The sequence below is a fragment of the Trifolium pratense genome, linkage group LG5 (assembly GCF_020283565.1).
Source record: "Trifolium pratense cultivar HEN17-A07 linkage group LG5, ARS_RC_1.1, whole genome shotgun sequence".
NCBI classification, from domain to species: domain Eukaryota; kingdom Viridiplantae; phylum Streptophyta; class Magnoliopsida; order Fabales; family Fabaceae; genus Trifolium; species Trifolium pratense.
The window spans coordinates 2,880,757-2,891,996 of NC_060063.1; the positions used below are offsets into that span (position 1 = coordinate 2,880,757).

General features: G+C 36.2%; 1 protein-coding gene across 8 annotated transcripts; it reads left to right on the top strand.

The window, feature by feature from the left end:
• Window positions 1–351: 351 nt before the first annotated feature.
• LOC123884014 (probable acyl-[acyl-carrier-protein]--UDP-N-acetylglucosamine O-acyltransferase, mitochondrial) lies at window positions 352–9,451 on the top strand. Of its 8 annotated transcripts, none has more exons than XM_045932995.1 (12): window positions 352–495; window positions 1,171–1,248; window positions 1,749–1,904; window positions 2,066–2,151; window positions 2,799–2,923; window positions 3,041–3,149; window positions 8,035–8,127; window positions 8,233–8,349; window positions 8,457–8,540; window positions 8,840–8,944; window positions 9,030–9,116; window positions 9,225–9,451. In XM_045932995.1, exons 3-12 carry the CDS (start codon window positions 1,820–1,822, stop codon window positions 9,342–9,344), a joined length of 1,011 nt encoding a protein of 336 aa, XP_045788951.1. In that variant the 5' UTR covers window positions 352–495; window positions 1,171–1,248; window positions 1,749–1,819; the 3' UTR covers window positions 9,345–9,451. The 8 variants fall into 8 exon arrangements, with proteins under 8 accessions (XP_045788951.1, XP_045788955.1, XP_045788950.1 ...); XM_045932999.1 differs by having other exon boundaries at window positions 2,066–2,146; XM_045932994.1 differs by having other exon boundaries at window positions 1,752–1,904.
• Window positions 9,452–11,240: the final 1,789 nt, after the last annotated feature.

Here is an 11,240-nt window from a genome sequence, read left to right on the forward strand (position 1 = left end):
ATTCCAATTTTCAATGGTAGTGGATTAGTTAGTATTTAAAGTTTGACCAAGAATAAATAAGATATGGTAAATCTTTATTTCAGTCAAACTACGAATATAAATTTTTCAAAATAATTCCTCTTTTTTTTGGTTGATAGATGAAATGGGAAAATCATTGAAAACTCACACACACATAGTGGAGTGATCAGAGTTCGAACCCCGGTCTTGACATCCGACACTAACAATTTTGACATTTCTGTGTTGAGCTAAGATTTGTGGACAAAAAATACCATTTGTTTATTAAAAAGAAATCATTTTTTGTTAGAATATTACTCCTTTGTTTTTTTAAATTTTTATCATTACACACATGTCAGTGCAAAACATTAGTGAATCCACCTTTTGTCAATTGCATCTCGACGATATCGCTACGCACACTCTCTCTATTGCTCTCTATCGCCACGACACCACCTTCCACCGTCGACGTCGTTTTCTCATATCTCTGATTTCTGTTCTCATGTATGTCTCACGAAACCCCTTTGTTCTCTCAGATTTTTATGTTAAAGTGTTATTATTGAATGTTGTTGTAGGTCACCTGTTGTTAAATTGTTAGAAAACTTGCTCAATTTTAGTTGTTTGTTGTTAAATTTGATAAAGAAGTGGGGTTTTTAAGTTAGTGGAACGGTGTCATTGAGTTTTATTTGCCTTCAATTTTGAGTTAGTAGAAAGCAATAGAAACAACAAAGTTGAAGTGGTGTAAAATTAGTTAGTGAAGTGTTTGATTTTATTTAAGTGTTTGTTTGTACTGGTTTTGGAATGCAATGTGTAGGAGCTGTTTTGGGTTTTGTTGTTTGCCTGCTATTAGGAGTGTGTTGGTTCAATTTGCAACTTTTTATGGCTTGGGGTTGCACATCTTGTTGTGATTGTTTGAATTTGTTGTGGTGTTAGGTGCTTTGCTATGTAATGCAGCTTTGTAATGGTGTCCCTTTACCTTAATTTTTTTGGTGTTATAGATGTGGCTAGGTGTATTTTGTAATGGTGATTACTCAGATCATTCATGATCTGATGTGGTGTCCTCCTAGTTGTTGTGTATTAGTGGAGGCTTAGACAAAGATAGATAGGTTTGAGGTGTGTTAGTGTTGGTGTTGTGTATTTGGTGTTTTTGCATTCATGACTTTTTATTTTCTTTAAAAGAAAAATTGCGGCCCTCCCCAATATTTTGAGCTAGCTCCGCCACTGATTGCTCTCTGCACAGTTCTCTTCTCTCAACAGGTAGTATATACAATGTCAACATCATTCAACATATACATTATCTGCCATGTTCCAACATATACATGATCCACTCTTCAAATTTTCTGTCACTATTTCAGAAATTAATTCCCAATTTCATCACCTTGGGTTGGGTCACTGCATAATAAAAAAGCATGATTCATAGAATCATCTACTACATTTACATTATTCATTATTATTATTATTATTATTATTATTTAATAAAAGCATGATATAGAATCATTATTAATATTTTATTAATTCAATTTTTAAAAAAAGAATATTTTTGGAGTTGAAACTAATTTTTTTAGAGTTTTATTGTAATTTCATTAGGATTAATCATTTCACATTATTAAATTGTATGTCACTCATATAAAATATGTCACATTACCAATGATGAATTGGTCCAAATGGTAAGAATTTTAATCTCCTTAAGTATATGGTCAGAGATTCAATTCCTGCGTTCGAAACTATTTATTATTAACATATTGTGTTGTACATAGTAGGAGTGAGTAATTTGGGGTTTACAAGAAGAATGTGCAGCAGCTGAAGCGAAAGCCACAGCAAACCAAACATGTCATTGATTAAACATGGCACACGCAGCTCCTTTTCATCATCTCTACCAAGTTTTCTTCTCTTCCAACAACGCTTCTTCTCTTGTATGTTTTTTCAAATAACTCATTCACTATTTCTTCTATCAACCATCTTCTTATCCATGTTATTAATTTCTTTATATATACTATTTTTTTGTGTTAAAATGTTTGACCTATTGTATTCATTCATTCACTCATTCATGTATAATGTATTTATAATCTATTAGATGTTGCTGATGAGAAAAGGGTTTATGCTTCCAACTCTATCATTCACCCTAGTGCTATTGTTCACCCCAATGCTGTTCTTGGTGAGGTACCTACTTCAACACCAAAGTTTGCTTCTTTTCTTCTTAATTGTTATTGGGCTGTTCAAAATTGTATTTGACTTTTTGTTTGATGTAGACATGTAGTATTGAATTGGGGCTCTGAATTTTTGGTTGGTTGTTCCATTGAGCATTATTTATGTGGTATTGGAACCAATGTTTGTCAATCACAGATTGTAAAAAATAGTTTTTTTGTTTCAATTTCGATTCGCTGCAGTGTTATAGTTTCGCTATAATCACTATTTGAAAAGAATTTGTACTAAGCAGCGTCTTGTGGAACAATAGCTATTTTTTCCAATTCTGACATGCTATATAGCTGCTATTTGACATCATCGATTGGAGCCGATTTTATGCTCAAGTTTAAAGGGCAATCAATTAACAATTTATAGGAAGGTAATTTTAGAGACTCCCTTAACAAGTTTAAGAGAAAGGGGGGCTAGGGATATATGAACCATCATGGTATAACAAGGTGTTTGTTTTCCACACTTATATACCTATTATTATACTGTACAATGCTAAGATGCGGTCTTCTTTTGAATATCAATGCAAATTGTCGTCTAGAACTAATAATGTTGAACGTTTATGTATACCACTGCTTATGTTTTTGTGGTGATGGGTATTTTGCATGTATGCATAGGGAGTTTCCGTCGGACCTTTTTGTTCTATTAGTTCCTCCGCAAAGCTGGGGAGTGGTTGTCAACTATATCCAGGAAGCCATATTTTTGGAAACACTGAGTTAGGCGACAATTGCATGTTGATGACGTGAGTTCATACTTAAGATCACTGTTTTCTTCTAAGATTTTGCCCCACTGAATAGTCTTTGATTTGGAGTTTGGATCATTACATGCTCATGTTCATTTGGGGATCTTAATCTTGCAGTGGTGCTGTTGTTGGTGATGATTATCCTGGATATACTGTCATCGGAAGCAATAACACAATAGGATATCATGCTGTGATTGGTGTCAAATGTCAAGACTTGAAATACAAGGTATGCTTTACTTTAACTGGTTGGGTTTTCTTTATTGAATGTCTGGGTCATTGCATTGATATCGCTAAGTAATCATGTTTTCAAGACGTGCCATTTTTTCATAGACTCCAATCAATATAATAGGAATTAGGTTGTCACCGGTTTTTGTAGGTCTATAAAAAAATGTTTGGCTTTTAATATTTCCTCTGGGAAGTCTTTGCAAAATCTTGACAAGGCCTTCATATTATTCAATCAGCTTGACTATTATAATATAAATGTGTATCATAGAAATATTAGTGGCTAAATAAGATCTTCCCATTTGTTTTACTCCAAACAAGACCTTTGGTAATTGCTAAATATGCTACTGCTTGTAAGCACTTCAACCTGTGTTCTTGAATTGTTTTAAAATGCATTTTTGTACTGCCTATTGACTTGTATCTTTTCCCCCCTTTATTCTTCTCTCCCTTGTAAGTTCTAAAGAAATCTGAGTATCCTCCCATGGCTGAATCATGAAATTCCTTCAAAACCCAAGAAATTCGAGATGAATTCCTTGGTATCACTATTCTGTCCTCATAGTATAACCTTCCTTTCCTCAGTTGGTAGCCTTTATGACTCTGAGAATCACCCATCAGCTCTTGAATGATCAGTTTCAGCTTGCACCTCATCTTCTAACCCTTCCCAAGCTTCACATTGGACAGTTGTAAGTGTTGCATACAGCATCTGTCTGGAGAGTGCGTCTGCTGCACTATTCTCCTTACCGGGCTTATATTTGATGTCAAAATCATAGCCCAACAGCTTGGAAGTCCACTTCTGTTGCTCGTCACCCATCACTCGCTGTTTAGTCAAAAACCTCAAGCTTTTTTTATCTGTATGTACTTGGAAATGTCTTCCTAATATATAGGGTCTCCATTTCTGAATTGCTAAAACAATAGCCATGAGTTTCCTTTCATAAACTGACTTCTTTTGGGCTCTATCAGATAAGGTTTGGCTCATGTAAGCCACAGGTCTGCCCTCTTGCATTAAAACTGCTCGAATCCCCGTACATGAAGCATCTACTTCCACAATAAATTCCTTCTCAAAATTAGGGACTGCAAGTACTGACACTGTTGTCATAGCTAACTTCAGCTGTTCAAAAGCAAATTGGGACTCATCATTCCAGCAAACATTGTCCTTTTTCAATAATTGAGTTGAAGGCCAAGCTATCCTTCCATAATTTTTAACAAATTTTCTGTAATACCCTGTCAAACCCAAAAATACTCTTTGCCCCTTGATATCTTTGGGTTTAGGCCACTTCAACATGTCTTCTATTTTCTTGGGATCAACAGATACCCTTTGCCAGAGATCAAATGTCCCAGATACTTTATCTGCTTCTGACCAAATGAACACTTCTTTTGATTGGCAAACAGCTGATTGTCTTTGAGAGTTTGCAAAATTTCAGAAAAATGTTGTTTGTGAATCTCCATATTATCACTGTAAATCAAGATATCATCAAAGAAAACAAGGGCAAATCTCCTTAAATAAGGTCTTAGAACTTGATTCATTAGAGCTTTAAAGGTTGACGGAGCATTTGTCAACCCAAAAGGCATCACTAAATATTCAGTGTCCTTCGTGAGTCCTAAATGCAGTCTTAGCTATATCATCCTCCTTCATTCGAATTTGGGGATACCCAAACTTGAGATCCAGTTTTGAAAAATTCAATGCCCCTCCTAATTCATCCAATAATTCCTCAATGACAGGAATAGGAAACTTGTTAGGGAGAGTTATCTTATTTAATGCCCTGTAATCAGTACAAAATTTCCACCTTCCATCCTTCTTTGTTACTAAAATAACAGGGCTAGAAAAAGGACTTGTACTATGCCTTACAATACCACTTTGTAACATTTCTTTTACAATCTTTTCAATTTAATTTTTTTGATAATGAGGATACCTGTAACTAAGGTCTTATGTTAGGAATGGTTGCTCCCTGTTGGAGGACTATGGCATGGTCTTGCTCTCTCTTTGGTGGTAATGATGTAGGTGTTTGAAACACCTCTCCAAATTGGTCAATTATAGTCTTCCATTTTGCTCCTATCTCTGTCTTGTCTGTTTCCTCATTTATGGATGGCTGGTATTGTATTACATACCCTTTAACGTCACCTTGCAATGTTTTCATCATGACTTTCCGAGATGTTACCTTCCTGCTCCCACTTCAGTATCAATTTCTTAAAATTGGCTTCAATGTTGCCCAAGCTAGCTAACCAATCCATTCCCAGCACCATCTCTATTCCTCCTAATTCCATCAAGATTTTTTTTTTTGATGGAATGCCACACTTTGAATCTTGAAATTCAACTCCTTACAAACTCTTCTATTTCTCACCTTCTCTCCAGTCCCTACTTCAACCACATATATAGGAGTATCTTCTAGCTCAATTCCCATTTCTTGCACCGATTTGGCAGAAATGCTCCCGAGTCAATCAAAGTCAAACACCTTCCTTCCATCTTTCTCAGCCCACACCTTGAAGGATTTGTTAGTGGTTAAACCTTCCCTACACTGCAATGACAACTGCAGTGTCCTCATTTTACCCCTTACTTCCCCCTCTTTCTCTTCTTTCACCTCCCACTCTCTCTTCTTCACTACTACTGCCCTCACAAAGCCTCAGACTCATGCTTGAACGTACACATATGGTCATTTCCCCATTTCTCTCCACATTCACAACACAACCCCTTTTTACTCCTTTCCTCCAATTCTGATGGACTTGATCTCTTTCCCCTACCTACCCCCTTCATTTTTCGTTTCATTTCATTTTTGTCATTATTTTTCTCACCTCCGCCAAAATTGGGTTTGGTACCTTCTTTCTTCTCCCTATAAAACTCTCGAGGGCTTCTAATCCAGGCTAACACTCCCTTATCCTTCCACTCCCCTTTGTCTCTGTTTGTAATTCCCTTCTTCCCCATCTCTTCGTTCTTCTCGTCCAACAACAAAGTTCTATCCATGAGATCTGCTAAATCATGGTAACCATAGAGTTTCACCTCAACTTGAATTTCTTCTTCGAGTCCATTGAGAAAAATACTGTCTAAAATGACCCTCTCTTCTCTTCTTAATGGTGCTACCACCAACATCTCAAATTTCTCACGATATTCCATTCCCTTTCCCCTTTTCTTCAAGCTAAACAACGGGCCTAACGGATTATGAAGGATCCCAGGTTGAAATATGCGTATCACTGCTGCTTTAAACTCTTCCAAAGTTCTCAATGGTGTTTGATCTTCCCACCATTGAAACTAGTTAAGAGCTCTGTCTTCCATTGCGATCATCACCACATCCAGTTTGTTACACTCCAGTATCTCATTCAGACGAAAATACTGTTCCACCTTCAGAAGCCATCCATGCACGTCGTCGCCTCGAAACACTGGTACCTCTATCTTCCTTCCTCCCCTTCGAAACCTCAGAACGTACTCGTTCGTGTTCTGGCGAGGTCACGATTGTGATTCCGTTGACAGAGTTCCTTATCTTCCATCTTCCTCTTCATTGCCTCCTCTTCGCCCTAGCCCTCTTCCTCTCCTCTGACGAGGTTGTTCCCTTCGTTCCAGCATCATCTGATGGATTTGTCCCATCATCATCTCCAAGTTTCCTAACCGGTGATTCATGGCATCAATCCTGTTCTCCATCACGTTTCTGGTTACAACCATTCACAGTGCAACGAAAAAAAACCAAGGCTCTATATACCAATTGATAGAGAATCAATTGATAATAGCAGAAAAAGAAACTGAGAATAGCTTGAAAATAGTATAATGGTACTGTTTTATTAGTAATATGGTGGAAAAGCCATAGAATCAGTGAGATTCTATTGGAACAATACACTGCTAGCAATAGTATAAATTGCAGAAAAGAGTAAAATACTGAGCTAGACACTTAGAGAAGTCTAGGATCTCCCAGAAAGATAACCAAACTCAAGTCTGACTGATTCCCCTTTATTCCTTCAGATCTACTTTCTCTCAACTCAACCAAATCACACCCTGCCACCTCATCAGTTAGTTATGAGTCCCCACATCAGTTCTCTGCTTCTCTCTCTTATTCCTCCTACGGTAGACCCTTCCATATCTAACTGCGATACATCTCTTCGCTAGTTCCTACGGCATCCATATTAACCTATATACGAATCACCTTAAAATTTCAATTTATGTATGGTTGTTAAACTCTCAAGTTAACTCATTAAAACTATAAATGAGTACTCTAGGTACTAAAATCGTTTTAACTTTGATAAGCTTAAACCTAGCTCTATCGAGCTGAATTTCCAACAGGTGGAAGCTAGTCCCATCATCCTTTCTTTAGTAACTTTGGCCATTGTGATTTTGTGTTTCGTCCGTTGATTTTTAACTTGTTTTATGCTCTTCTTTTCTGCTTTGTAAAACTGTCTCGTGATTAGTTATTTTGTCCATGACTTTTGAATTGGTCTGGTCTGGGCTTGGCTGGTCCTATCTTTTTTTTTTTTGATACATTGGCTGATCCTATCTGATCATGTATTCTTGTATGATTTGCTTTATTTCTAAGTTAGAATGTTAAGTATTTTTCTACCAAAAAAAATAGAATGTTAAGTATTTACTAAGCACATAGTATTATTGTCTGGTCTGTGAACCCATCTTTGTTTGATTTTTTTTTTTTTATCACCAAGTTATAACGTTAAATATTTACTAAGCACACTATCAAATTGTTTTTATATACTATAATAGATTCTCTAAACGTTATTTTTGTGTTAAGTAAATTATTACTACTTTATGAGTCGAATTTATGGAGGTTTCACGAGTTTACATAGACTGTTTAGTTCAATAACCTTGAATCTACGCACTCAAGTTGTCGTAGCAAACTCATGTGATTACGTGTTGCTTATTTTGGAAAAACTATATGCTCTTAATTGTTCTTGCCATGTAGCCAGAAGATGAGTGTTTCCTGGAAGTTGGACATAATAATGATATTAGGGAACATACTTCAATCCACCGATCTTCAAAATCAACTGATAGAACGGTAAGATGCGATCAATAATTTTTTTGCTGATAATGAAAAACAGAATTTCAAGATGCATAATTAGCTTATACACATTTTCATTATTTCCCGTCATTATTTGAACAGGTAATTGGTGATGGAAATTTAATCATGGGAGCTTGTCATATTGCCCATGATTGCAAGATTGGTAACAACAATATTTTTGCTAATAACACTCTTCTAGCTGGGCATGTTGAGGTGGAAGTAAGTTCTATGAAAACTGAAGTATCTTATAGGATAAATAAAATTTCTTTCGTTATTTACATTTTAAGTACAACATTGTAAAGTTTATTGAAACTCTTCATATGTAGGACTACGTTCACACTGCTGGTGCGACTGTTATTCACCAGTTCTGTCACCTTGGCTCGTTCTCTTTTCTTGGCGGTGGTTCCGTGGTAGGTTTTTCATCCTATCTCAGATATAAATGGGATTCTAAGAAATGGTTTTTTATTGGCTTTGGTATTCAATAATCAATGTAACATTATTGTTCATGGAAATGATTTCAACATGACTTCATCTAAAATGGAGTCTACTAGCATATAGGAATGCCCATTTTTTGTATGTATTAAATACAACTACACTGCGGACTGCACAGCCCTTATTAAAGAATTTCTTAAAGCATATACTTTTACCAAGCCAAATGATTTACAATGACTCAGGTGTCCAACTGCAATGTCATGTTACATAAATGAAGGTTTCACAAGATGTTCCAAAGTACATGATGGTAGCCGGAGATAGAGCCGAGCTTCGTGGCCTAAATTTAGTGGGACTTACTCGTCGTGGATTCAGCATTGAAGAGGTTTAAGCTCACAAAATATTACTGATTTATTTGTCTTCAGTTATATGTCATTGTAACTAAATAATTCTATTTGGTAACTATCCAGATCAGGAGCCTTAAAACAGCTTATCGAAAGATATTCATACGTGCTGATACAACTGCAGGGTCTTTTGATGAAAGGCTTGCAAAAGTGGTACATTTTTTATTTTAATTTGTCTAATCTAAAGGTTTGAGAAAGCTAGTGATGTAGCTTTGAATTTTCTCTACGGGGGCTAAATCTTGAGATAAACATGTTTTGCAGGAGCAGCATGAAGGAATTATTCAAGTTCCTGCTGTGCATGCTATGTTACAGTCTATTCGTGATTCTTTTGCAGAAGATCGTCGTGGAATATGCAAGTATAAATATTGGAATGACTCTTAAATCATGCTGCTGATACATATTTTATTTTGCAGATATGTCATGCATTGGGAGTGAATTAATTTTTGTATATGTATTATTCAATGGTACTGCTGATTTGTACACTGATAGATAGAATGATTCTTTCTCTTCATTGACGGCTGTGTTTGGATTTACCAGCCTCTAACACTTTTTTTTTTCTTTTCTGTCGAAGCTATATATGTATTAAACAAAAGTTATTTAAGCACAATTGGTAAAAAAAAAAATAGTTCTTTAAGCACAAGGTGTGCCAAGACAACTGAAATATACAAGGATTTGAAAAGTGTCAATATAAAGAAGAAAAAAAAAAACAACAAATCACCGTTATTGAGACCAATCAAAATTAATGGTTTATGCGTTTTTATTGAATACCGTTCAAAGTAATTTACAAATTTTTAGATCTAAATGTCCTTTTACAAATTTTTGGTTGGTGTTTACTTTAAGTAATTTACTTACCACAACAACAAGACAATAATTATAATAATAATTTCTAAACAAAAAGATGAAACATAAACATCAGCATCAGCAGTAATCATATCAACTTCTTTGATTCAACAGTCGCCAAAGAGAGGAAAATATAAAAGAAACATAAACATCAACAATAATCACATCAACTTCTTCAACTTCTTTGAATAAGTATCGATGCCTAACAACCGTCCTGAATATTAGAGATACAATGTATTGTACAATATAACTCAGTTAGTAACTCTAGCATAGTTGAATAGTGGAATACAGCTGTCAATTGTATAGTTGTAGTGGAATACAGCTGTCAACATTAGAAGTGCCACCTAAGCTGCAAGTCTAAAAGACTATAAATATGTACAGTATATTGAATCAATTCAAGAAATGAAAACTTAGATTTCAGTTACAAAATCAGTTACATTATCTCTTTCTAGAATCTTCAGATTCTTCTCTCTCACCGCAACAATGGCGGTTTTCTAATTTGGTATCTAAGAGCTCCTTTTTTCTTCAATCTTGATCCATGGCTTCTTCCGCTTCGCCTTCCCAATCTCAATCCGAGGCTCACCGCGTCACCGCCGTAGCCTCCAAGACGTTCAAGCATGTTGTCTCCGTCAAACTTGACGATTCCACCTACCTTCAATGGAAGCAGCAAGTTGAAGGTGTGTTGCGAGGTACAAAAATGGTGAAATATGTCGTTTCACCACAGATTCCTCCTGTTTACCTTACCGATGCTGATCGCACTTCTGGATCTGAGAATCCTGCATATACAGAGTGGGAAGAACAAGATTCTCTGCTATGTACGTGGATTTTGTCCACGATCTCCTCATCGCTCCTCTCGCGATTTGTTCGTCTTCGCCATTCTTGGCAAGTTTGGGAAGAAATCCACAGCTATTGCTTCACTCAGATGCGTACGCGTTCTCGTCAACTTCGATCGGAACTTCGCTCCATTACCAAAGGTTCGCGTTCAATCGCTGATTTCATTGCTCGTATTCGCACCATTTCTGAATCTCTTATGTCTATTGGTGATCCTATTGCACATTGTGACCTAATTGAGGTAGTTCTTTAGTTACTTTACCTGAAGATAGACAACCAATTGGTTGCAAGTGGGTCTTTAGACTCAAGCAAAATCCTGATGGTACCATTAATAAGTATAAAGCACGACTGGTTGCCAAGGGATTTCACCAGAAACATGACTTTGACTACACTGAAACCTTCTCTCCAGTTGTCAAACCTGTCACTGTTAGGACAGTTCTGACCCTGGCTGTAACCAATAAATGGTGTATTCAACAGCTTGATGTCAATAATGCTTTCTTAAATGGGCTTTTAGATGAAGAAGTGTATATGGTACAACCTCCTGGGTTTGAAGCTACTGACAAGACTCTTGTTTGCAAATTGCAAAAGGCATTGTATGGCTTAAAA